The following is a 27642-nucleotide window of genomic DNA, read 5'->3' on the forward strand; positions in this document are numbered from 1 at the left end:
ACCACTCCCCGCCCGTATCTCCGGCGGCGCATGCGCCTTCCTCGCTCTCCCACGTCCCGCCCCGCCCTCCGGAGACACCGCCCTCTGCATCTCGGCCCCTCTCTGCGCCTGCGCAGTGAGAGGATCGCCGCTTTCCCGCCAGCCGTGGAGGTGCCGGGTAGTGGGTGAGGGGCTGGGGTCGGGCTCCCGTCCTGCCTTGGGGCCGGGGTCGCGGTGTGGTGTGGTGCGGTGCGTGGTTAAACCGTTAGTGCCGAGCACCCGCTGCAGAGTAGGGGCCGGTGGGTGTGCAGGAGCCTGGAGGTGGGCGCGTCGGGCGGTAGCAGGGCCCCGGCGTGAGGAGGGGACCCTGTGGGGAAGGGGCCTCCCGGTGGGCCCGGTCTCCCCCGCTTTCCCCCGCCCCTCTCCGGCAGAAGTCGGCGGCGTGGGGCAGGCCCGTGGGCCGGCGGGCACAGGGACAGGGACGAGAGGGGTTCCGCAGCTCCTGGAGGTGGGCGGTGCGCCCCGTCACTGCGCGGTTCCGGGAATGTCAGGGTGCTTACTGGGTTTTGCTTCTCAGTTAAAGGATGAAAGGTAGTAAGGAGCCATTTTTTGTGAAATTCATAAAGTCTGCTGGGAACTCGGAGTATTTTTTTAAAGCTCTTGAGGTAAGTAGGTTTGATTACCTTCCTCAGTGAGTTTGGTGAATTATCTAATTAAATTATTTCTGTGGTTGACTTAGATGTAGCTTATATGTATACATCTGGAAATAAAGCTATTTCTCTAATAGAGGTGTTTAGTGTTTAATAAAGTTTGTGGAACAAGAACAATTTTGTTGAAGAAATTACTTGAACAAGAAATAATTATAATTTCAAAACCTGTTGACATTTAGTGAAGTGACACGTAGCTTGGAAGGTCTGGATGGTGGTCACTCATCTAAGCACTAAGCAAACTTAGGAAGGACACTGTGGATTGTTTTCCACCTTGAGAGGTTAGTGGGAGCTACAGGCACTGTGTGGCAGGATCAGGTCCTGAAAGTTTGTATGATGAACGTTTAAGTCTGCGTATTGTGAAGACTCGGGGGAATGAGGGGGACCTCCATGAGGTATTTTAACCATTTCTTCTGCCAGTATATTCTCACATGGTAGCTTTGGTGTGAGCTGTTTCAAGTAGATGTACCTGTGTAGTTTCCACAGGGTGAGCTATTTGTGATTTGTTAATCAAATGTTGTTGCACTGTTTACCTGCAGTCTATAAAAGAATTTCAGTCAGAAGAATATCTCCAGATCCTTGAACAAGAAGCAGCACTCAGTATAAAAGAAAATGATAAATCGCTTTACATTTGTGACCCTTTTAGAGGCGCTGTTTTCAATCACCTCAAAAAGGTATGCTACCCGTCAACTTACTTCTAGCTATATTCTTTCTTTTCTAGAAGCACTCATGTCCATACTTACACTCTGTATGTTCTCTCTTATTGCACTGAATATAGCAGTATGAAGTATTCACAATAAAATTTTTAAAACTTCACTGCATCCTCTATTTAGGGAAGAAGATGACTAGCAAAGCATAAGGATTATTTTGAAGCATGTGGAAAAATAAATAGTATGATCAGTTTTGATTCTGCAGGAATCGCTAAGCTGGCTCTCAGACTTTTTTACCTCCTGAGTAACATGATTTCGTTTGACCTGCAAGGAATTGCCCAGCAGGCAAAGATAGGCTAGCTGGAATTCTCTGGCATGTTAGCTATAGCATCTGCTGCTTTTACTGAGGCCAGAAAACCTACAAGGCTTGTACTGAAAATCCGCAGCTGAAAGTAAAAACAAAACTGTCAACTACCTGGAGATGCTAGAGGAGGAGGAGAGACCAAGGGCCCTGTCTTCCTCAGGATTCAGGGACAAGGAAAGTCTTCTTTATACCAGTGTACCTTCTGCTAATTTTCTTTGTTTGTTTTTTTTTTCTGTTATTTTATTGCAGCTTGGTTGTAGAATTGTTGGACCACAGGTAGTCCTGTACTGTATGCAGTCCCAGCGATGTGTCCCAAGAGCTGAGTATCCTGTGTACAATATGACCATGGCTGATGTAACGGTATCCTGTACAAGCCTTGAAAAAGATGTTAGGGTAATGCATTGTACAAAATTGATTGTTTAGCTAATTATTGTTGACATTTGCTTCAGATAGCTCATTACTAAGGCAGCAGTCATGCTATATATGTCTAACTGTGCCTGTATCTAGATATATCTAGTCTTTCTATAGTTAGTAGACTATGTATAGTTCATGTAGAGAGTTGTATGGAGAAAGAAGGAGTCTTACAAGTATATGTAGTATATAAATGTGTATGTAGTGGTGTATTTATGCATGCACATGTGTATATTACATAAGCAGATACATATATAAGATTTCAGCTGTATTAATATGGGAGTAAATGTATGTTTTAGGGATTTTTATTAACTGGTTAGATGGATCACTTATCTTGCTAGTTTGTCTGCAGCTATAATGCTACAGACAACATGCTCTCTTTCTGGTTCCTCAAAAGTACATAGTAAAAATGTGATACCCAGTCAGCTATGGTTTAAATAGTTTATCTTTAGAAGTTTACTTTTTATTTATTCTGATATCTCTTTCTAATTTATACTACCTAAAATGTCAACCATCCGTAAAATTTTACTCGTACAGTATGATTGTAGTATTTTTATTAAGGGCACATATTATGTTCAGCTTATCATAAATGCAAATAAAATGGAAATTATATTTTATGGGTTTTATGGCTTCCACATATATCCATTTTGTATTTTTGAACAGCTTTTTAGGAAAAACCATGGACAATTTAAATCCATGATTTGTTTTTTAAGGTGAACGTGAGTGTGATGTAGGTTCTTTCTTTTTTCTTGATAATTTTCTGTAATTTTTTTTCCCCACCCAGGAAGAAGTTCATAAATATGTGCAGATGATGGGTGGACGTGTGTACAGAGACCTCAATGTGTCAGTAACTCATCTTATAGCTGGAGAAGTTGGCAGCAAAAAATACTTAGTAGCTGCTTCCCTGAAAAAACCTATTTTGCTTCCCTCTTGGGTTAAGACACTGTGGGATAAGTCTCAGCAAAGGTATAAAAAACAAAGCAAAACAAAACTGGTTTTGTTTTGGGGACTGGTAATTCTTATGGTGATACAGACTACTTTCTTTTTCTGGTTGCTTATACTTGGAAAAAAAAATATTTTATTTCTTTTTTCTTTTGTTCATTCCTTTAGCATAATGAGGTACACTGATGTTAACATGGAAGACTACGCTTGTCCTGTGTTCCTTGGCTGTACAATTTGCGTAACTGGCTTAAGTAGTTCAGACAGGAAAGAAGTACAGCGCCTCACTGCTGAACATGGTGGGCAGTATACAGGGCAGCTCAAGATGAATGAATGTACTCACCTCATAGTTCAAGATCCAAAAGGTAGAACTTACAGAGTAAATATTACTTTCACTTCTTGAGTTGAAGTAGTGTGAATATGCATAAGCATAAGAGTTTGAACTGTCTCTGTCTCTGCTTCAGTGTTGCCCTTACTACTTCTGTGTAGGGAATCACTGTGGATAGGACGAGTAACACAGGGCACCCTTACTTTGCTCTAAAGGCACGAGAAAGAGAACAAACAAGGGGGAAAAAAAAAAAGATCCAGATGGTATTTAAGAGAAGAAAAAGGAAGAATCCTAGAGGGGATGGAAGAATAAAGAAAAACTGTTTTTTTGGGAGAGCTGGATAGGACTTAATTTATATGCTGATTGAAATTGGATTGTGGACTAATGTTTTTTAACTGATCTATTCTTTGTGCCTTCTGAACTCCCTACTAAGATGAAATGAAAACTCCCTTTCTTTCATCTTGGGAGGATGAAAGGATTGTAGTTTTACTGTGAGAAGAATGGGAAGGGTTTTCTTTTTTCCCCAATTTCCCTCCCTTTCCCCATGGGGAAATAATTTGTTTTCCCTGTGCTTGAAAGCTTTAAAGCCTTTTCTTTTTTCTTTTATTTTTTTTTGTTTAGTACCCTGTCATACTGTACCCATGAGCTAGCCATCAATGAGATTTTTTACTCTAATTTTAAATAAAGGGGAATAAATAAGCAGGTTATCAGAAGGGTCCAGGATAACACAACTTGCACATTTAAAATCAGTTATCTGAATTTTTAAATTTTCTTAAAGTCCATCCGTCTTTCAGCAATCACTGTTTGAAGCATTAGTCTTTTAGTAACTTGTGATTTTTATTTTGTTTACTTTTGAAAGGTCAGAAGTATGAATGTGCCAGAAAATGGAATGTGCACTGTGTGTCTGTGCAGTGGTTTTCTGACAGCATTGAGAAAGGCTTCTGTCAGGATGAGACAATATATAAAATAGAGGCTGGATCAAAACGGAGTAATATACCCAGTACATCAACACCTACGAATCATGCCAGCAAGCCTGATAGTAAGTTAGTCCTTTTTAAAATATTTTAAAGTAAGGTAGGAAACATTTGTAGTAAGGAGGAAGAACTGTTTCAAATTAGCAGAGTGCTGCCTGGTTTTGCAATGCTGTTTTGACGGTTTGGGTTCTGATTCTGCTTATGCTTAAAACACAACAGATTACTTTTATGCACATCTAATATTCCAACATGTGTAGACTTAAAACATGGGAATAATTGTTTAAAAAGTAAACTTGGATTAGGCGTATGATTGTCTGCTTAGAAATATACACCACTTATTCTTAAGTCCTAAAAAAAGACTGTTCATACATTTGTAGTTTAAAACAAGTGTCTGTTATGAATTAAATCTTGCAGCAGTCTTAGGAGGAAAACAAATGCTGATTTGGCGGGTTTTTTTAAATTTTTTTTTCCTTCATATATTTGTTTTCACTTACTCCATGCTATTAACAGAAGGAAAATTAAAAGCATTTTGTATAAAACATGGTAGCATGAAAGACACAGCCAGTTTTAAATGTGTTCTTCCAAACACCTTTTAACTGACTACTACTTCAGGAAATGACTGAGCAGGAGCACTGGGTTAGCACTACCAACAGAGCACTGAGAATTCTAAGTTAGGTGTTATGGAAACTCCATATAACTCTTTTAAATCACAGAGCTTCAAGTTGACTTCTCTTTAGTACAGAGAGGCCTCTCTATTTTTAAGAGTATTTCTAATAGGTGGCCGCAAAACTGGAATAAAAGCTTTGAAAACTGGTTTAATTGGCTGCTATCTCATAGATGACATCCATTTGGGAATAAACAGAAGGTGCATAAGCATTCTTGCTAGTAAGACCATACTCAATCTGTGTGTAAATAAACCCCTTGATTTAACCTTACCTAGTACTAGTACCTTACTAAGCACTAGATACTTACCTAGTATTTTTTATTTTTCAGACTTTACATTTCCTTCTAGCCTAACAAAATTGTATGTGGCAGTTTTGTATTTTGTTTAGAGAGGCAGCGGAGAGAGATGAGCCAAAACTAACGCATCTTTTTAAATTTTACTTTTGTTTAAAGATCATACCCTTTCGGACGTCAGCCACATTTCCAATATCAATTTGAGTGGTGTTAACGAAACTGCATGTAGTTCTGCTATGAGCAGCAGACTGGATCCTCTTCCTCATGAGCTGGAAAACGTGGATATAAGTTCTTTTCGCGCCCCTGAAGATTTGTTAGATGGGTGTCGAGTATGTTTAACAATGTATGCTTTGAAATGTTCAGTCTTAGCCTGTGGAAGCAACTAACTTGAGGCACTGACAATTGCTGCTTGACTAAATTGTTGTTTCCTTGGTCAGTTGCAAATGCCGGATTTGTTTTGTGTCCACTTGCTGTAGCTTGCATGTATGTCTATATATATATGTGTATATAATTGTGTTAAATATGTAGTATAAATATAAAATTATGTATTTATAGACAGATATATTTAAACACTGTAGTGAATGGGTTCTAGAATTGGTGTGTGGTTTTGGGTGGGGGGGGTTTTTTTGGTTGTACGACTTTGGGGCATCATTCCATTAGTAAATATTGAAGTTTTGCTAGATTAATTTGCAAAGATAAATTAATCCAATTCTAAATTTTCTGCTTCTCGGAAGCTGCATCACTAGCTTCTGTGTTCTACAGCAGTCAAAACAAATTATACCAAATTATCCTACTTTATTTCTTCTTTTTACTTTTTTTTTTACTTTTTTTTTCTTAAAAGGCTTTTTTGTTGCTCTGTTCTCATTGTAGATCTATCTGTGTGGCTTCAGCGGCAGGAAGTTGGACAAGATGAGAAGGCTTATTAATTGCGGTGGTGGTGTTCGATTTAATCAACTTAATGAAGATGTTACCCATGTCATTTTGGGGGAAAATAATGATGAGCTGAAACACTTTTTGGACAAGACAGCTCACAGGTTCTGATAACTATATTGCTTAAGGTCTACTTCTGCCTTGTTTTCTTTCTCCCACCATCTTATAAACAGGAAAACATATATTGATTTCAAAATCCTAAACAGTTCTTGACTTAAATGAGAAGAGTTACAGCTAGTATTCATAAGTACATCCTTGTGTGTGCTCTTGAATACTGTAGTTCTTTGGTTAGCCATGAGTCACCTCAGTGAATAGAAAAATGAGTATTCTTATTGGTGAAAAGAGGTATTAACATGTATTTGTTAATATATTGAGGAGGAAGGATTTGGCAACCCAGCAGTGGCAGATATAATTTATGTTATAGAAAATGAGTATGAAATCCTCTGTTCTCAGACTGAAAGAATTAAAAAATCTTGAGGTCTGTAAAGTTTCCAAAGCTTGCTTAGTATTGGAGTTACAAACTTCAGGTGCGTGTATATATTAGTATTTGCAGAGCAGGAAAGAAGAATCACGGTTCTGAAACCTGCTGTAACTTGTTTGTATAACACTTTATTTTATAGGCCTCATGTAGTAACAGCGAAATGGTTGCTGGAGTCATTTAGTAAAGGTTATCTACATCCAGTGGAACAATATATCCCTCTAAACTACCAGCTGTTAGAGAACCCAATTTTGGAGCGACCTGGAATGAAGTTGGTTCTTCCCAAAAATAACAGTGTCTTGAAGAAAGAAGCTGTGAATGTTATAAAGCACCAGAAAGCTGCTGAAGACGACTTCCTCTCGCTATATGTAAATAATGATTCTACATTAGGTATGTTCTAGGCTCAGCATTACATGGGAAGTTTAACTGCTCATAATTAGCATTTGAGTTTTGCAGCATTTGCTTATTAATGTACTAGATGTGGCTAGCTTTTAAACGTCTATATTGTGTTTTAGAAATCAAACAGGCCTATATAGAGCAGTTTTTAACTAAAATGTGACTGAAAACAGCAGAATACTGTCATATCTTCATGAAACTCTTTTGAGTTGTCTTTGATATTCTTGTCAAGCAATTACTATGGTTGGTCTTTTTCCTTTCAGATGAAGTTGAAAAACTAACATCCAGTACCTTCAATGATGTTACTCACTTGACTGTTCAGGGAGAGAATCAATCTTCTGTCTGTAATGGTTCTTTGGGAGAGTCTTCTGCACTGGTTGAAGGAGGCTTATTTGTCAGAAAGAGATTTCTCCTTTTGGGTTTTGGTGATGAGGACAAGTCCTGCATTGCAGATATTATAAAGGAGAATGCTGGGAAAATTTTGCCGCTGCAAAGCCGAACCATTGCAGACTATGCTGTGGTACCTTTATTGGGGTGCACAGTGAAGCCAACTGTTGGGGATGTTGTCACAAATACATGGCTGGTAAGGGAGTTATACTTTCAGTTCCATGAGTAAACAGGTATCTGTATTAGAAATATATCTTGTCAGAATGCAGAGTTACTGGTGGCTTAAGAAAGATAAGAAATATACTTAGAGGATAGCCTTGGTTCATCTGAAATGCACTAAATGAAAGCATGCTTTAAAGCCTTTGCATCTGTAAGGTATCTTTCACCTGTTTAATTTTATTTTCTATAGGCTTGTTAAATAGTTCTTCATTGTCATGACTGAAAGGTGGCTTATATGACAATTTAACAGCATTCTCTCTAAATAATGAAGCGTAGAAGGAGCTAGTTAACTAATAATGATTTCTTTTGATATCTTTGTGCTTACTTTTTCTTGTTTCATGTTTTTTATAGCTTTTTAACTTGTGGCAGAAGAGCAACTCAGCTTTATAGCTCAAAGTTAAAAAAATATTAACCATATTTGCCAAGAGCAGGCACATGATGTAGACTAACTGCTGTTAGTATTTTTCAGCACTAGGCAACTTTCTGTGAAGTAAATCTATACAGACCCTCAGATCATGCCTTGAACTACTTTAAGGGAGCCTCCAGGGCTGGAAGAGTAGTAACTGAAAAGTTCTGAATAATGCCTTAGTATGTCAAACATGACAAAATTAAAATAATCTAGAAAAGAATTTATCTGATTCGATGGAAAATAATTTGTCTCAGATGTAATGATGGAAGCAGGATTGTTTGCTGTTGAGTCCATAAATGCTATTGTTCAGTTGCTGAAATATTGTTGGGTTTATTGCTATTTGGCTTGATTTGCATTGTTCTCTCTTTCACCTTCTTTAAGATAACATGTGTGGAACAGCAGCTCCTTTTAGATCCCCAGTCCAATCCACTTTTCACACCAGTCCCAGTAATGGAAGGAGTTACGCCTCTGGAAGATAGTGTTCTTTCTTTTAGCCAGTTCACTGGTGCAGAGAGAGACTCCCTGGTTTATCTGGCAGGACTGCTAGGAGCAAGGTATGTCTCCTGTCACCATTTCTTCTTGTTCTTAGACAGCCAGTGTGATGAAATCCATTATGCATTTCATTTCTTCTTTTACAGGAGTAACAAATATTAAGAGTTAAAGCTCTTTTGGATTCTCTTCATTTATAAAACCTAGTGCTGAAGCAATGAGACGTTATTATATAGTTCTCTTATTTTCCTCTCCTTTAGAGAAATTTAGTCAGTATTCACACAGCCTAATTTCTACCAGAATACGCTCAGTCTCATATTTCCCAATGACCAGGTCTCAGTAACTTTTTGCTCTGCTCTAGAACAGAGGAAAAAAAAAAGTCAGTTTTTCAGATGTCAGGCCTTCTGAGTTGCTTTTCAGTTGTCCAGGAGTGGACCATTTTTCCTCTTCTTCAGTACTCTCTCGTTCAGCCTCATAACCAGTGATAGTGCACCATTTCTTAGGAGCTGGGATGGTGAATTATTTGCTCCCAATTCTTCAGGATCTTTGAAAAACATTAAGAAAAACATGTTTAGTCATGAAGTGGCAAAATTGTATAGCTTAAAGTATCATTTGATCTGATTTGTAGTCTGCTTGAACTAAATTCTTTGCTGGTGAGTTCTCAGTCCTCCCAGCTTCTTGAAAGATTAGGTCCTTGATGATAAGAGAAAAACTGTAATATAAAGAAAACTGTTTCCAAATGAACAATAATGCTTGTTGGCTCCAGAAAGGAATCCAGCCTGTCCCATTAATCTTGCAGAAGACTGTTAGGCCCAGTGTATGATTTGGAAATGGGATATGTGAGGACTTCTGGAGTATGAGAAATGTTATGTTTTCAATACTGATAGAAGCAAACGACTACTGTTTAATTTTTTTTGTGTGTGTAGGTTAGGCTGTAAGTGCAAAGTAGATGGCCTTAGATAATTCTACTGGTTCTTCTTCTGTTGCTTGAATGCCTTTTATAATAGTATAAATGTGCCCTAGATTAATTTTGTTTATGACTAAATGAATGTTTTATTAATCTAATTTTAGAGTCCAAGAATTCTTTGTGCGGAAAGCCAATGCAAAAAAGGGAATGTTTGCCAGTACCCATCTTGTAGTGAGAGAACCGGATGGTTCCAAGTATGAAGCTGCGAAGAAGTGGAATTTGCCAGCAGTCACTGTAGCTTGGCTTTTGGAGTCTGCAAGGACAGGAAAGAGAGCTGATGAACGCAAGTTCTTGGTTGAAAATGCAGAGGCTGAAGGTTGGTTATTAGCAAGTTAGGGAGTATGATTGTGTCATTGTACTGTTCTTCACGATAAAGAAGGCAGGTATGATGAAATCTTTTTCCTAACACCTTTGAAGTATTAGAGCTAAAGGATATTTTTCCAGGTATTGTTTCCATATTTTTTTTCCTGCTGTTGAGTCGTGATTATAGAAATGATACTGTGTGTTTGCTGCAGGTTTCTTGGAGCTAGTGGAGTCTTGTGGTTATCAGTCAGTTGGGAATCAAGCTCCGTGTCTCAGCTTTGTCTTTTCTGATACATATGCTGCTCTGTAGATTGCATGGGAATTGATGATAGATCCAGCTTAGAATTTCATACTTGTTGATCTGCAATGACTTGATGCCTCTCTACTCAGTCCTTCATGCCTACTTCATCTTCTGATGCTTCTGCTCCTTTTCCAGTTATTCACACCTTTTGTTTGGCAATATTTCTTCCATATTAAGATGCAGACTACAGTGATTTAATACTGAATGTTAGTAGACCTATTTTACCAGTGCCCCTGTGAATTAATTATATGGGTCACTAAGTCAGAGGACAAAAGGTATGTCGTTGGCATAGGCATATCTTATCTGTATATTACATTTTTAAGGAAAAGGGGGGGGAGGGGAAATGAGCAGTAAAATTTAAAAGCAATTCTTGTACTAATCTTTTTAAGCTATAAAGATGATGAGTCATGCTTATCTAGAAGTGTTTATGATGGATAAGCTTTAAGGGCTTATTCCTGGCTAAATCTTGGTCCTATTAATCCAAAGGCATAAGGGACTGGAAGTGTACATAATGACCTAAAGAAGTGAGATTCAGAGTCATGAATACGGAAGAAATTTTACATTGCATGGAAAGTAAGGAACCAGGGAGGAGGAATTACCTTTAATGTTGAAAGGGAAGGGTTTGTTGTATATTACATCTTTTTCTTGGATTTGTATTTTGATAATTGTTGTATGATGTATGTGAGCTTTACAGGTATGTGTGGAACTGCAAACAGTGTGAGTGGGCCAGGGGTTGCTTGCTCTTTTTCTGATGCTTAGGGTCAAGCTCAGTACCAATGTAATTCAAATTAAGTAGTTAACTGAAAGAGACACTTAAGGTACTGGCTTTTAAAATATAATTGTCAGTTTAGAGCATTTATTGGGGTGATGTGAATTATTTCTTTAGGGGAAGGAAGGTCAGATGAACTTTCAGTTGTTGTTTAAATAAAAGTGTATGTGAGATCTGTGTTAAAAAGAAAAATCAGATTGCTTGCTTATGTTTTCTTTGTTTCTTTTAAAGATAAGGAGAGTTCCATTACACAGCTTAGCGAGACACCAGCAACTGTTAAATCTCCTGATTCAGAACAACCTACTTATCTCCTTGAAGCCGGAAAAAAACCAGCTGTGACCCCTCTTGATATCAACAGGTTCCAGAGTAAAGCTTTCCAAGCTGTAATCTCTCATCATATTGGGAAGAAGACAACCCCTCTTGCACAAGGGGGGCTGCCACAGAAAGAACCGTCTTTACATCTTGATACACCGTCAAAATTTCTTTCCAAAGACAAGTTATTCAAGCCTTCTTTTGATGTAAAGGTGATCATCTTTGCAAATTTTTTAGTCTGTAGAGCCAGTAGGGTTAAAGATGCGCATACGTTTAAATACAGCACAGAAACCTGTGCTTACACCTTTTTATGCTGTTAACATACAGACTTCGCATGTTGAATAAAGTCAGGAAAACTGGCTCTGTTTATTTACATATATTTCTAGTTAATGACCTGTGGACTAAATTTATTGACTAGTAGATGCTGTAATGTCCTTAACAAAGCTCCTTTATGTTTATTGTATCATATGCTCATGTGTTCTACACCTCACGCAGTACGCAGTCTGTGTTCTTTACATCTAAAGACTGAGAAACGTCTTACAAAACCAGAAAAATCTAGTGTTCTCTTTAGATAGATCTGCTTCATGAAAAGAAGGCTCCAGGGAAACCTTATAGCGGCCTTCCAGTACTTAAAGGGGGCCTACAGGAAAGACAGGGAGGGACTCTTTATCAGGGATTGTAGCGATAGGACAAGGGGTAACAGTTTTAAACTGAAAGAGGGTAGAGTTAGATTAGATATAAGGAAGAAATTCTTTGTTGTGAGGGTGGTGAGGCACTGGAACAGGTTGCCTGGAGAAGTTGTGGATACCCCCTCCCTGAAAGTACTCAAGGCCAGGTTGGATGGGGCTTTGAGCAACCTGGTCTAGTGGAAGGTGTCCCTGACCATGGCAGGGGGCTTGGAACGAGATGATCTTTAAGGTTCCTTCCAACCTAAACGATTCTGTGATTAAGTTGGTACTCTGCTTTTTAAAATCTAATAGTTCACCACTGATAATTTTCAAAAGCAAGATGTTCTAGACCAAAATTTCTTTTCTTTTTTTTCTTTTTTTTTTTTTTAAAAAGGCAGTAGGAAACTTGGTGTTTGAAAGGTACAGATAGTCACATGCTCATACGCAACTCTTGTGGGGGGAGGTATTAGTAAATTAAAGTAATTGGTTGGGATTAGCAATACCTGGGTTTGGCCACTGGCTTTTCCACTGAGGGCAGTTTTCATTGATGGCAGTGAAAAAGAGAGATTAATAATCTATCTTTCTGTTTTGCTTATGCAGACTCTAAGATTGGGGTTGTCTTGTACTGCTTTTGTGCAATGGTACTAGAGTTGCACTTGCTAGGTGCTACTGTAGTACACCATCCTGGTTTAGGCGTGTGAAGTCTTACTACTGACTATATTTGTGAAACTTGCACTTGAATGAGAATTTTGTAATGTGTTCGTGAAAGTCAGTCCGTTGCTTCTTTTTTGGTAGGATGCTCTGGCAGCTTTGGAAACTCCTGGAGGTCCTGATCAAAAAACCAGGAAACTGAGCACACCTCTCTCTGAAGTCATTGGCAGAAACTTGAAATTGGCACTGGCAAACAGCACACGGGATACAGTAGCTCTTACTGCCAGCCCTCAGTTGACCACTGCACAGCCAGAAGTGGTAGGAAACTTTGGTTTTGAGTTTCTGGAGCATAGGCTTAATTAAGAAAATGCCGTATCTTTCGTGATTTAAGTTACAAAGGAGTTTGTGAATTGTTCTTTGTGATATTTGTGTAGAAATCCATATGATTATGCATTCTTCAGTGACAGTTAAAGGAAGGTAAGATAGAAGAGTTTCCTCCCCGAAGGCAAAGAATTTTAAAACCTTTTTCTACTGTCTGTACTACTATCTTGAATATTAAGCAGTTGCTAAGTAACATGGCATAGAAATATGTACCAATTTAGACTTTGTAGTATTGGGATGAGAGGATTTCATCACACGTAAGAAATTCCCAGGCTCCAGATGAGCAGGGTTAAATATTTTGTATTGGACTAAAGTTAGGAGTTCTTTTTTTAATACATGTGCCTTCTTTTCCTATCTTCCTCTGTAAGGCGCTGCTCTTCTGCTTACTAGGGGGCACAAGATGTGATCAGTTGCTTATTCCCTTATAGAGACATGTTATGTTATCCTTTCTTGTAGTCATCTTGCCTCTTCAGTCTAATATACCCTAGTGAGGGAAAACAGAAGATAATGTAGGAGGAAAGGGAGTATTTATGTATTGCGTGCCATGTTATTACACTGTTCAATGTAGAGGAGGGGCAAGAAAGCTTAATGGCCTTCAGCAAGGGAAGGCTATCACTTCTTATTTTGTAACTCCGTATTCTTATTTTTTTTCACTCCAGTACAGTGAAATACTTCTGTGGCATCAGGTGTAATAATTCCCTAATTTCAGTGTTCAGGAAGTGCTCAGTCTGTGATGGAAAGAGCAGAATATGTTCCAGGGAGAATGGCTGAGAGTGAATCTTTTGTCTTTGGATTCCTAGTGCATGGAATGATAATAGTGCTGGGTTTTGACCATGGAGTTTGGGAGTAGCTAAAATAGAGAAAATATGTTTATCTTAGTTTTGTTGTTATTGCATATTTTACTACATGCTACACTGAATATTAAAGTACTTTTATTATTGATACAGAAACCTTCCAGACATGACTCTCCTATTTTTTCCCTGCTGCTTGAACAGGAAGAAGAGCCCAAGCCTCTAGCTGATGTTGTTATATGTGTTAGTAAAAAACTTAGTAAGAAGCAAAGTGAACTGAATGCAGTAGCAGCTTCTCTTGGGGCAGACTACAGGTATCAACTGATACAAACAGCTTCTAAGCTTCTACATTGATGTGACATCTTATAAATATGAGTCTTGGCATCCTAATATGCTTATCTCTATGACCTTTTGCTATAGCTAAACATTAGATTTCACCACCTTAAACAATTTCTTTTGCAAAATAAGGCTATCCACTTCTAATGGGAAATAAGGCCATCTTTCCTCCCTGCCTCCTCAGTCTCTGTGTTCTTGATAAGTCTGTCTTGGAAAGACTGTTTGTCCTGAAGTCTTCCTGAATTGCAGAAAAATGTTTGTTTCTTTTCTTCTTTTTTGAAGAAAGCTATGAAACATTTTTAACTTTTGTGTAGTTTAAAATTTGCTTTATATTTTAGATTTTGAATCTGATCTGAATTTGTGTGTGGTTCTCCCTGGCTCAAAACTAATTATGTTACAGATTGTAAGCATGGCTAAATTACTGTGCTTAGAAAAGCTTAGGAAAAATAGGTTGTCACAAAGAGAAACTACAAACTAATCTTTGTGATTTAAGACAGAATTCTGCTCCCACTAAATTTGATTTATATATTGTTACTGATTTCTATGACAAGTGTTATTATTCACAGTGTGGATGAGGAAGTTGCCCTTACGTTTGGTAGTAGCTTAGAAATGCTGAAGATATTTGCATTAGATAGCAAATACTAGTTTTTATCGGTTTAAATGTTAGACTCCTGCATTTTGTTCATTTTGAGCTTCAAGGATCAGTATTTCACTTGCAGCTCAATATGTCAATAAAAGAAAAAGCTCTCTCATCCTGGGTCACCGGTACTTTTCAGAAACTGATTTGAAACTCTACTTACTTAAATAAAAAAAAACCCCAAGAAAAACTAAAGCAAAACCCCTCCTCTTCCATATGTTTATCAGATTTAGTTTTGTTTACTTCAGGAATGCTTTCAAAAGACACTGAAATTGTTCTATCCTGAAACTGAATGCTGTCTTTTTTGATGAAGAAATTGTTTGTTTAGGCATAACAAAACAGGGAAAACAGTATTTTAACATAAATAAGGGATAGAACAATTTCTGGGATGAGTTTCTAATACTTTTTAATAGGAAATGGTATCTTCAAGTTGTATTTTGTTTTCTTTTCTAGATGGTGCTTTGATGAAACAGTAACACACTTCATCTACAAGGGAGGACAAAATGACAACAATAAGGAGTACAAATCTGTTAAAGAACGGGGTATACATATTGTTTCAGAACACTGGCTTTTAGAGGTATGGAGCTAACTTTGTTCCCTTATTAAAAGTGAAGGAAAATGGAGGTTTAAAACCAGTTATATGGCAATTGATTTTCTTTTTGAATGTATATTGAACATATATAGGAACTGATGTTTTGCATCCTGCTTTGCATTTATAAATTGAGCGATCAGTTTTCACTGATGTACTTTTACTTTGTTTTCCATGAGGAGAAAATAAATTATCTTCCACTGAACATTTCTGTTGCATGTTTCCCAGAATAAGGGCCACATTTTTTCTCTTGTGTAAAGTACTTCTTTCGGTGGTGGTGTTCTTATATTTTTCCTATGTTTAGATGTGGGATTTCTCTTTTATCTCAGTCAGTTTCTCATCTTTCTTATGTTAACTGATGTTATTACAGAGTGCCCAAGAATATAAAAGGCTTCCTGAATCTCTCTTTCCTCACACTTACAATCCCAAAATGAGCCTGGACATCAGTGCAGTGCAAGATGTCAGGCTCTCCTCCTCCAGTAAACTTCCATCAACTGGAAAACCAGCAGAGGACAATGAGGTATAATGTGTGCTATGAATTCATGTTCTGTGAAGCGATTTGGATTCAGTTAACTTAATTGTTATATTAACATATTAATAAAAAACGTTGATGCTTATTCAGCGATGCCCTGAATCAGGTTTAGCTTGTAATTAATAGTAGCTATCGCAGATGTTCCTTAAGGTTTTTCTGCATTTGTAATACTCCTCTTCTAGGGTGATGGAGGGAAACACAAGCATTTCAGGATCAGAAGTGCTTTCCAAATTTGAAATGATGTAGGTCCAGTCGTCTTTTGTAGGTAACAAGATCCAAGGTGTGAACTTGCCTTAGTAGACATTTAGACCACAGAATAGGTGTTGTCATTGATGCTGCTGTTCACTGTTTTACTGTCATTGCGGTAGCAGAAAGGTTCGATTTACTGAAAGGCAAGTTTATTAATCTTGCTGAATTTATACAAGTGTTGAACATGGGTAAAAAGCAAAAAATTTTGGTGTTTGAGAATTCTACTTGTCTTAATTGTTTTTAGATTATTCCAGTGGATGAAGATGATGCTGAAGATGATGTAACTACTGACCGAATAAAGGAAATGGTCACTACAGGGGAAGAACAAATTGTAACAAGTGAATCCAAAGGAGGTGAATATAAATCACTGTTTTCAAAATAGTTGTGGAACATCAAGCTATCAATGTAAGGCTTTTACAGTTTCAGGTGGTTCCAGATTAAGATCTGGAAGCTTTAGGTACTAATTTATATACCAGTCAAGTACAGCTAGCCCTTATTGTTGCTGGATGTGAGGGAAGGGTTTTGCTCTCTGTTGTAAAGCCTGACAGCCCATACGAAAATCATGATCATCCATTGCAAATTACTTAATTGCTGTTTCTTTGGTTTTAAAACACTGAAGTTTGTTTTTAACATGACAAACCACTGTTTTAGAGTATACCTTTTTTGTTATGTAAATGTATTACAGGAGAATTGTGGCTATAAGTTATAATAAGATCATGCGAGCAAATTCAGAAGTGAGCCAAATGGAGATTTCTACTTGTGTCTAGGAATAGGTGACTCAGGGCATACGTAGTTTTCCTAGATATTTTTTCCCAGATATCTTTTCCCCTTCTTAATGTATTGGTTTTGTCCTGATACAGGGGAGGGAAGTTGACTGGAATTTCAGTTACTTTTCACTTGTTACAATATAACAGTCTTGATCTTTTGACTTTTCTTTCTTCTCTTAAGTTTTAACCCAAGCACTAGAAATGAGGGAGAACTTCCAAAGGCAGCTGCAGGAGATCATGTCTGCCACATCGCTAGTGAAACCACAAGGGCAAAGAGGTTCCCTTTCAAGGAACAGTTTTGATGGTTCTCCAACCGCTTCCGATAGCACACGGTCTGTGCGAAATGGCCGCAGTAGGGTCTTGGAAGCTCTAAGGTATTGATTTGTGTTTCACAGTATCTTATTTTGTCTTCCCTGCGCGTTCTTAAACAGTCATTGAAACATGAATAGGTCTCCAGGGTTTTCAAATGTATTGTCTTTCTCTACTGATGTACTTCAGTTGCTTCTCTTTCAATTCAGAATCTAACTGGACATGCTAGGTAAAGTCAGAATGAATGTTATCTTAAGCCATAATGGGTATTTCTTTGTTTTTGAAAAAATCATAGAATAGTATGATTGCGTTTTAATTTTTAATTTAATTATGCCAACTGATTTATTTTCTTTCTCTTCAGATTAGTTAGTGTTCTTATAGATTTTGAAGAAACTGTTGGTGCAGTATTTCAGTACGTAGGTCATATACAAGTAGTAGGTATTCCTGCAAAACACCTCTGTGAATGTTTCTCCTCTTTTCTTTTTCTTTTCTCTCTAAACAGAGAATAGGATTTGAGCTCTAACAATGCTGAGCTACAGTAAGAAAGTAATGGAAACTTTGCAAAATTATTCCTTTAGCTTGGTGTTTATTTGCAAATTAATAGGTTCAGTAAAGAGTAGAATACACTGGTTTTGGAATAATTTATCAATATGACATGTAATAAAAACATCTCCTACCGATATTTTGGTTGCCTTTTTTCAGCCATGCTGACACTTAGGCCCACAAAGCCAGGCTGCTGGAGTTGCTTTTATACTGAAATTTTCCCCTTTCCTAGCCATGCTTTCTAATAATGAGGTCACTTGGATGCTACAGTTGATGTAATCATTAACACATTGCCTTCTAGTCTTCTGTAAAACAAATGAATATTTAAGGTATATGTGCTTTTTTCCTTAGGCAATCCCGTCAGGCACTCACAGATATCAACACAGAGCCATCCCAGAGTGAGCAGATCATCTGGGATGATCCTACTGCGAGGGAGGAGAGAGCAAGACTTGTCAGCAACTTTCAGTGGCCTAATAGTCCTTCCCAGTACACTGACCAAGGTCAGAGTAATGTCAATAAGAACATGGATGAGTCTGCCTTCAAAGGATCTTTAGCTGATGCAGAGGTTGCGGGTATAGGTAAAATCAGAAATACAGTATCCTTATTCTTTGCTACAGCATCCATTTGATCTTTGTGACTTTTAAAATGCAGTAATGTTTGAATTCTCCTTTAAAAAAAAAAAGTGAGCACTGTTGGCATTTATTGAATGCCAAAAATACAATTTTACATCTCTGAGCTCCATTATGTGGTGTTGTGTTTTGAAGAGAAGCTTTCCTATCCATTTGCCATTTGTGGTCAAACACCAAGGCAGCACCTGTCTTTAAAAATAGCCTGCATCAATTTTAGGAAATGTTCCAAATTTTTATTTGGAACCACAGCTGGTTTCCAAGTAACCATTCAGGTAGGTATAGTGGAATTCAGATGGGAATACCAGTAGCAGAATCTTTTTAATTATAGTGGAAATATTCATAGGTGAAGAATGGAGATATAGGAAGAAGATACCCATGAGCCCGAAAAACAGATGTGTCAGAGCTGCCGATGGACACGCTTAGGTCAGGATTCAGTGAAGATACTGTATTTATCTTCCATGTTCTTTTTGAAGTCTTTAGTCTACTGCTGGGACTAAGAAAGCAGCATACTTATGTTTTTTTCATCTCTTTTTGCTGTCTCTCAGGAGGCAGGAATGGGAAGAAAGCAGAATCCTTTATTTCTCTCTCCACTGCCTCCCTCCTGCCCCCAACTGCTTCCCTCAGTCTATTTACAGAGTTTCTGCTTGTGGCAACAGTCTTCCTGAAAACTGACCCTGTCCTAGAGGAGGTTGAAGAAAATTAGCTAAAGGCATTCAATTGATTTTTGGTTCAACTGAATCAGTGCGGTTTAGCCAAGGAAATTAGGCCATTTGAGGTTTTTCTTTTTTTCAGAACAAGGTATCCAGGCACATGAGTCTGCAATATTGCAATTGGTGGTTTGTGGTATAAGGAAGAGCATCTTTAAGAAAGGCAATGGTGAAATGTAACTGTGCATGTAGCAGCAGTTGTATTTTGTCCTTTTAGGATAGCTACTTTTTTTTTAAACTTTATCCATAATTATATTCAGCCAAAGACAAGTCATGCAAAAAAGCTTTACTTTCACAGCTGTTCCAGAAGCTGAGGATGGAGATTTGATTGAAGGTCTAAAAAATCCTGTATGTAGAGATCCTGAAACACCGATTAAAGATCACTTGATCCCCACTCCGCAGGCCCCCAGCATTGCTTTTCCACTGGCTAACCCTCCTGTGGCACCGCAGCCCAAAGAAAAGGTTTGTCATATGAAGAAATGTTCATCATGATTTGTGTTATGAGAGATGTAGTGACACTCCAAGAACTTTTGAACTTGACAGTAAATATAAAATAGGTGAATATCTGCATTTAAGAATCTTGAAGTGGATTACTTTTGTACAGTTCTCTTTCTTTTTCCTCCTTTCTTTGAGATTTTGAACAAATAATGTTTGTTCAAGTAAATAAAGCTTGTTTGTTCAGATAAATAAAGCTTTTTGTCCTGTTAGTTCCTGCTGGAATGCTGAGTTGGGCTTTGGAGTGGAGAGTTACAATGTGTATTACTCAGAACTCCTCCAGCCGTGTTGGGATGATGGAAAAAAGTTTAGACTTTCGTTTCCTTGGTGCTATCTGGAATTTATGTTTAGGTACAAACTGAAAATTATTTTTCTGCCGAAAACCTGGTTTAAAATTCTGCTTTGCTATAGTGAACTTGGAAGGGGCTAGGAAAATGAGTTTAGTCTTTTGCCCACAGTGTATCGCTTGATGCTCAAAGTTTCAGCAGCTATGTGTCCTCAAAGGCATAACGTGTCATGTTAGTACATAGGCTGTGGTGGAAACGCATAGAGGCCCTCGAAGTTATAGAAAGCCTGAATGAATGAGGCAGTGTGATGGATGATGATTTCTTCATGTGTTCAACTTGGCATTTGGTGGATATGAATGAAGGATTAGTTTTTGTGACAGATTGGTTCAGTTGTGCCCTGAAGAAAGGGGGAACCAAGAGGATGTTAAGCAGGAGCCTAATGTTGATTTGATAAGATCCAAGCTTTTGTCAAGTGATTGACAGGTTTGGTTCTGCTTTTCCTGGCTAAAATAAAACTTAATATAAAAATAACCCAGAATGTTTGGCAGAGAAATAGTCAGCTGTCAACCTAATCTTTCTGTCATATTTTCAAAATCTGTTACTGTATTTCCAGGCTGTTACAGAAGATGAGAAGGCTGATGAAGAACCAGAAAAACACCGTAAATTTCAGCTGTCTTCTCTTAATCCTCAAGAAAGATTTGATTACTGCCATCTGATTGAGGAATTAGGTACCAGATATTTGTAAAATGCAAAGAATAGTATGTGTCTGTAAGCTTGGTCAGCTGTGGCTCGTTGGAGAAAAGAAAGGGCTTCTGTTAATGACTCATCAGATTTGAGGTCTCAAATTTATGGCTTTCTGTGCTTGTGAGTGATTCTTTGAATATATTATTATTATGTGAGTGATCAGCTTTGCCATAAAACAGCAATGGTTTTGTCTTCTGGCAATTTCTTTTAGCTATCTCCACAACGGCCTCATTCTTTACTGTTGGGAGTGCCCAGGACTGCTGTCCTCTGGTGTCTCTCTTGTTCCTGTCTGTGTTACAGTGGCACTTAATTTTTATCAGAGCCACTCTTTCCTGACTGCTGCTCCTTTCTTGCCAGCTTCTGCCCATGTCACTTCAATGATAATGTTTTCAGTGTAAATTTGAGTTAAGTATATTTTTATCTGAATTCAAATAATTCTCACTTTGAGTTGATCCTTTCTGTGGTACAGCATGACCCTTAAATATTTTGAATCAAATTCATTCCTCACTTCCAAGGTGGAATAGTACTTGAGAAACAGTGCTTTGATCCAAGTTGCACGCACATTGTTGTGGGACATCCTCTTCGAAATGAAAAATTCTTGGCTTCGATGGCAGCTGGAAAGTGGGTGCTTCATCGTTCCTACCTGGAGGCATGTAGAGGAGCTGGCTGCTTTGTTCAGGCATGTGACCTTATATCGAGAAATGAGTATGTTGCACCTTTTCTCATTTCTTTTTGTTTTGCACTACTAGGACAGGACTTAACCTCTAAAAGCAATTAGCAGTTTGGAGTGCCCAAGCCTTGGGAGTTTTAGAGGATCCAAAGCCTGAGAAATTGAGAACCTTTTCTCTGAAAACTAGTCCTGGACCAAACTCCTAGTATAGGACAAATAAAATATTTATAGTGAGTTCTGAAAATTGAACCTTCAGTACCTTTTGGTAAATCCTCATTGGTATCAGCTAAAATTATGGGGGTCTTGTTACACCAGGAATTAAATCCTGATCCTTTCAATAAATGAACATCATAGATTTAAGTGATCCATCTCTGTAACCACGTACATAAACATTTTTGAACACTCTTTTCCAAGTGCTCACCTCCCTAACCATTATTTCACACTTCTCCTGGGTCTAGTAGTTCTTTTACATTGACCAGGCTAACTTTAAAATAATGCCTGTAGACTGGTTCATATCTTTATGTATCAAAACCAATTTTCATTGTTTTGGAAGACACTGCAGAAATGTAGAGTCGATGGTGTCCAAAGTAGTGAGTTGCTTTGCTCTGCTGTTGCATTCCATTGCAAGAGGAATCTGGTTGTCTACAGTGTGACTTGATGTCACAGAAAACATGAGTTGATTTAGATACATATGTGCAAATAAGAGCCATATCTCTAATTTTAACTAGAGCTGTTTTGGCCAGATAAAATCAATATATAAAGCTAGAGTGACTTGGGATTTGTTCTAGGTTTTTTTTGTATTTTCATTTTGGTGTGGTTTTTAAATTTATTTTTCTGCTGGTAAAGTTGGCAGGACTGCTTTGTAATTCAAGCTTATGATTGTTCTAGGAAGAAGATTATGAGTGGGGAAGTAATTCCATACTTGATGTTTTGCCTGGAATCAATGTAAACCAGAAGAAACTAGCACTCGCAGCCATGAGGTGGAGGAAAAAAATTCATAAAGGGAGGCAAGAAACTGGTATTGTTGAGGTATTTAGATACTCATGTAAGTTGTACAGTGTGGGTGGACAGGACAGGGATTGTCAGCAAGAAACTCAGAAACTTAACTGGCAGGGAAAGGTAATCTGCCTTGTTATTAAGAACAAAATGGCTTAACTGGATATATTCTAGTTAAGTAATTTTGTTGTAAAAAAACTTTTAGTGCTGGCATATTAAAAGTCTTAATCTCCTCCTGAACCATTGTTCATTTTTTGCAAAGCTGGAATGTGGCTACTTACATATATAAACATCCCCTGGCCATGAAGATGATGTTTACACTTCGCATCTCTGATTCGGGAGCTAGCCTAACTCGGCTTTAGTAGGAAACCACAACTGGTACTGGCAGTAACAGTTACAAGTCGTGTGCTGTGCCGTATAGGTGAATACAGCTCTCTGGACAGCATTTTTATAGCTCTAGCAGTGAGCATACTGTTGTGCTTCAAACATGGCACAAGTTCGCACCTTTCCTAAAGCACCTTCCATTATTTTTGTGGTGCAAGTTCCATAGTTTTTCAGTGAGATTTTTGCAAGTGGGAATTGGGCTCCACAAAGCCTTTTAATTCCTCTCTCAAATCAAGCATTGCAGTCAAATATCCATGGAAAAGTAGAAATACCGCTGTTTCAGTTGCATCAGGATAAATCTTGACTTGCATGTATTGTATAATAGCCTTTTTAAATGAACGCTTGTAACAAATCCTCTGTACCCCTTGCCTACTTGGAAACCAGAGTGAGTGCTTGTAGAAGGCAACCACTTGGCCCTAGGTGCTGTTACTGTAACTGAGTAGATAATATAGTGCATGGGGTAGCATGGAAATGTTGTTTCCAAGTAACTGTTTTTCTTAAGATGTGTTTCTGTAGATGAGTGTCTGGTGTTCTGGAAAAAATACTCATTGCCAAGGGTATTTTCATAAATCAGTTTGCCCATCTTGCTATGCAGGTGAAAGGGCTTGGTGGCAAGTTGCCTGACTGTATGGCGTTGGCCCAATAGTTGTATGTTATGTGGGTTTTTTTCTGCCATTTACACTTAAAGACAAAACTAGGTGATAGCAAATCTTCATCTGATGGATATTCACAAAAGGGGAAAATTATAGATCCATTAAGTTGTTGTACTTGTTTAGTACCGACGTACTTTTGAATAAATTGAGTCTTTTATCTAGGGAGCTTTCAGTGGCTGGAAAGTGATCCTGAATGTTGACCAAACCAAGGAAGCGGGATTCAGGCGCCTTCTTCAGTCAGGAGGAGCAAAAGTATGTAGTTTTTTTGAAAAAATAATTAAATACACATATGTTTGGTTGGTTTTTTTTCTTTCTGTTAAACTCTGTGCTGGGCATTTTCCATGTGAGTAAAACGTCTTAACAAACAAAATTGCTTACACAGGATAGCTGAGACATGGTCAAAGGGTGGGAGGAAAAAGCTATGTCATCTTCATATTGCATGTGGTCAGGCAGGGCAGCTTGTCTGAGGTCACACAAGTCAGTAGTGCTGGTGGGAACTCAAGATAGAATTTCTGTTCCCTGCTCTGATGAGAAGGATCACCCTTCTTGAAAGGTATGCGATGGTACAGAATGCAGCTGTAAATGGTATTTTATTTCCCATTGCTTTGCTAGTTAATTTGATGAGTGAAATTATAGGTCATGAACTGCATTTGTCTTGGGGAAGAAACACAAAAGTAAACTCATTTTTTCTGTCGTGTGTTAATCTGTAGGTGTTTTCTGGTCATTCTGTGTCTGTCTTTAAAGAAGCAACTCATCTCTTTGCTGACTTCAGTAAGCTAAAGCCGGACGATGCCAGGATTAACGTAGCAGAGGCGGCAGCCCAGGGAGTGAACTGCCTGAAACCGGAGTACATTGCTGACTACCTCATCCAGGTGTGCATGCCCGAGGGTGCTTTTAGGGGTGCTCTTCACCTGCCCCACAGGTGCCCTGGCCTCCAACAACCCCAGCCACCTGAAGCCTCTGAAAGGAACTCCTGCTCTACAGGTCATGTGCCTCCTTTGCCAGGAATTGTGGCCAGAAGTGTCTATGCTGAGTATTTCAATCCGTGGCCTCAAATTTTAATTGCTATAATGTGACTTGTTCTAGTGCTGGCAGTGGGATCTGTTGCAGGGTAGGGAGTTTACAAAACATATTCAAAATTCAGGTGTGCAGTGTTTGTTTTGTTATTTTCAATTTTAGAAAACTGAGCTGTTTCCTTCTTCTCAGAAGCTTCTTGAGCTAAAGAAAGACTTGAACTAAACCACCTTTTTTCTTCCTCTATTGAAGGATCCACCTCCCCCAATGGAGTCTTACTGCCTGCCAGAAGCTGAGTCTTACCTTCAGAATGACACAGAACTTGGAACTGGAGTATCCCAGAAAAGAAAAGCACTGGGAGAAATGAGCAGAGTGAAGCGATCCAGAATACACTGAGCAAATTCCATGGTTTTTAATTTGTACATTTTTTAAATCGTATTTCTAATTTTTGTGATGAGAATGAAAAAATACAAGCTTTGAGTTTCACTGCTAATTTGTCCTGAGATTAAAATAACTTTACAGTAATACTCATAGGAAAGATTGCTTTGGTTACCAGTAGCATCTAAATATGTGGCAAGAACTCATCCAAAAAATACTTTGTCTCCAAAATGTCCTAACTGTCCCACTAATGATTTTGTTTAGGGACACCATTGTATAAAAATAGTTAAGAAATACTTTGTGAGATGCTTATCACATCTTTCATCTGTGTGTTGTGGGGAAAATACCAGTTGATAAGAATTCTGTTGCATTTCCCACATAGTAATGGACTTAGGCTTTACATGAATTTTTCCTTTTTTGGTATTTTCTATTGGAGGGGAAAAGGGAAACGGCACAAAAAGAACTGGCTTGTAAATTTTTGTACTAATAGAGGGTGTAATAAATTATTTCTATAAAACAGAGGTGCTGTTGAGGTACTGCCATTCTGAGTGCTAATGAATCTGTTCAGCAAACATAGAACCAACTCTGTTTGACAAGAGGTGAAGTTTGTCTGACTGTGCTCCCTGTTTGAGTCTGTGACAGGAACCAGAGGCAGAACAAAGATGTTCATTTCCAGCTGCTGGAAACTTTCTTGGACAACCACAACATTTGACAAACTGTTTGACCTTTTAGTAACTATGGGGCCTGGGTCTCTATTTACTGAACTTACTGTATGTGAGTTGCACCGTGTTTGTCTGGGTAAAAGTGTTTTGTGCTTACGAAATCTGAAGAGCTGTATTTAAGCAGCTAGAATTGCTGCAGCCTGTTTGAACAGAAAAGCACAGTTACACAAGACCAGTGGAGTTATCTGGGGAAATACACGTAACATCATTAAAGTCTATTTAATTTACCTCTTTATTGTTTTGAAGGGGGGGGTGTATTCTATGTTAATTTTCTAGCTGCTGAACAGTCTGTTTTATAGAAAGTCTTTGCATCGGTATCAGTTGCAGATACAAGAAAGGATGAGCCACAAGCATCTAAGCCCTATGCCATCTGGAGAATCTTGCTCTAGGCTGGGGAGAATGAGCTCCTTGTTGCTGTGGGGGAAGGCACAAGGGACCTGAGCTGTGGGAGTCTCCAGGTGAGAGAGAATGGGAAGGCAGCTTGCCTTTATGCGCAAGGCTGTACTTTGCGTGCTTCTGCTTCCTACTTTAGTGCAGTGGATGTTTTGTCAGTGAGCTCTGCAACACACTGTTGGAATGACCTGAAGGAACTGTCAGGAGGGACCGAAAGATGCCAGTGAATGTGAGGGATTTGATTCTTTTCAAAAAGTGAAATCTGTGCTCCTAGCAGTGGGGGCTTAGGCTGTGGCAAGAGTGCTATGTTGAGTTGCAGCGACTACAGTCTTATCACCTGCTTTGCTTTTCTTGATCTTAACAGCTTGATGCTTTTTGCTATTTGTGGATGTCAAGCATCTCTGATGTGCTCCAAGTCCACATGCTGAAAATAATGCTGCTGTTAATGCCTTAAATCACATTTTGAATTTCTCTGGCAATTCTCTGTTCTACCTTCAAAATGCTGCTTTGCATTGCAGGCATTTTAAATAGGTGTGGATATTAGTCAGTGAGACCTAAGGGTTCTGTGATTTTATTACATTTTTTTCTTCTTCTTCCCAGTCCTCAGAAGAAGCTGCTGTGGAAGGGTAGTGCTGCTATTCTCACTTTACAGATAAGAAACCACTCCCTGACCCACTTAGCTAAGCTTTAAAGAAGTCTTGGAGACACACAGTTCCTGCAGCTGCTGTGAATCCTGGGGGCAGGGCAGAAGGGGAGCAGCTAAAATCAGACGCATACCAACCCCCAGTAGAACCAGTAACGTGGGATCCGGGCGTTACGTGTTCTCCAGCCATCTATATGCCACAAACAGGCCACAGCATATGCTGTGCTGCCCAGGTGGACATCAGCTGTAAGCCTGGGGGAAGGCAGGCACTAAGCAGCTACAGTGAAGGAAGGAGGACAGCAAAGGACATGAGGGAGCACTGGGGGGAACAGAGGCAGAAAGCAGCTGTTACAGTGAGAGCCCACCCCTCTTCTGTGCTGAGCCTACTGACTGCTGTCATTGCTCAGTCACTGAAGAGAGGGGTGAACATGACAAAAGTGAGACAGACTTGGAGGTATAAATTCAGTTGGTGCTGTTAAGATAAATTTTATTTTCTTCGGCTTTCTTCACAGGAAACATCACAAAAGTGCTTTACAGAGTTTGATACCATTACTCTAACATGGGACAAAAGGACAACAGGTGTGTGCACTGCACAGTTAGAAGTTGTCAAATGTAGAAGCCATGATAGGTAAACCAGGGTAAAAAATCCTACTGACAAAAAAATATATATATAGTTCAGGTTTTGAACTTAAATTATGACTATAAACATATAATTATATAAATATACAGGCACCATTAGGTTCCTGTGTTAACTGTGGGGGCCACACAGGGATTCTCAGAAATAGATCACATTGTACTCTACTTTGCTGCAACAGTTTCTGCTGTGCTCAGTGGGCTCCCAGCCAACCATTTTCCCAGCCAGACAGCATCATTCTTTCTTTTGCACAACAATAAGCACTCAAATGGCTTTATCTTCATTTTTCAGGTTAAGTCTGGTGGTGAGACATTCTGGTACATTGCTGAAAGCAAATTCAGTTTCATATTTTTTTTCCACTTACAGAGATGTCCTCTTACTATTCTTCACTCAGTCATCTCTTCATTTAAAAAAATAAAAACACACTAGGCTAGACCCTGCTGTCCAGATAAGACAGTTTTGTTTGAGCTAGCACATTACCAGTCATGCAACCCCATTCCTTTTCATAGCTGAACCATGTTGTACTGTGACCAGTGCTACTGCCTTCATTTTGCTGTATTCTGTGGGAATT

The 27642-nt window shown here is 38.6% G+C and overlaps 1 protein-coding gene across 5 annotated transcripts; it reads left to right on the plus strand.

The window, feature by feature from the left end:
• The first annotated feature begins 100 nt into the window (after positions 1-100).
• On the plus strand, positions 101-26800 carry TOPBP1 (DNA topoisomerase II binding protein 1). 5 transcript variants are annotated; one of them, XM_072853808.1, is made up of 28 exons: positions 111-164; positions 557-644; positions 1226-1360; positions 1950-2093; positions 2896-3077; positions 3222-3415; positions 4238-4417; positions 5469-5638; positions 6180-6343; positions 6860-7107; positions 7377-7696; positions 8510-8682; positions 9689-9900; positions 11189-11481; positions 12733-12906; positions 13965-14074; positions 15187-15310; positions 15693-15842; positions 16348-16456; positions 17052-17244; positions 18074-18300; positions 19357-19520; positions 20454-20568; positions 21100-21263; positions 22143-22283; positions 23450-23539; positions 23998-24159; positions 24554-26800. In XM_072853808.1, exons 2-28 carry the CDS (start codon positions 564-566, stop codon positions 24695-24697), a joined length of 4563 nt encoding a protein of 1520 aa, XP_072709909.1. In that variant the 5' UTR covers positions 111-164; positions 557-563; the 3' UTR covers positions 24698-26800. The 5 variants fall into 5 exon arrangements, 2 of the variants coding, with proteins under 2 accessions (XP_072709909.1, XP_072709908.1); XR_012041139.1 differs by lacking the exons at positions 23998-24159; positions 24554-26800 and having other exon boundaries at positions 101-150; positions 21100-21289; XR_012041138.1 differs by lacking the exons at positions 23998-24159; positions 24554-26800 and having other exon boundaries at positions 21100-21289.
• Positions 26801-27642: the final 842 nt, after the last annotated feature.

The sequence above is a fragment of the Ciconia boyciana genome, chromosome 2, assembly GCF_034638445.1.
Source record: "Ciconia boyciana chromosome 2, ASM3463844v1, whole genome shotgun sequence".
In the NCBI taxonomy this organism is placed as follows: Eukaryota; Metazoa; Chordata; class Aves; order Ciconiiformes; family Ciconiidae; genus Ciconia; species Ciconia boyciana.

Bases quoted from the DNA above. Each gene is read 5' to 3' on its own strand.
- TOPBP1 (XM_072853808.1), top strand. From the start codon at position 564: ATGAAAGGTAGTAAGGAGCCATTTTTTGTGAAATTCATAAAGTCTGCT. The intron at 16,457-17,051 runs GTGAATATAAAT...TCTTCTCTTAAG, and splicing joins AACAAGTGAATCCAAAGGAG to TTTTAACCCAAGCACTAGAA. The intron at 18,301-19,356 runs GTAAAATCAGAA...TTACTTTCACAG, and splicing joins TGCAGAGGTTGCGGGTATAG to CTGTTCCAGAAGCTGAGGAT.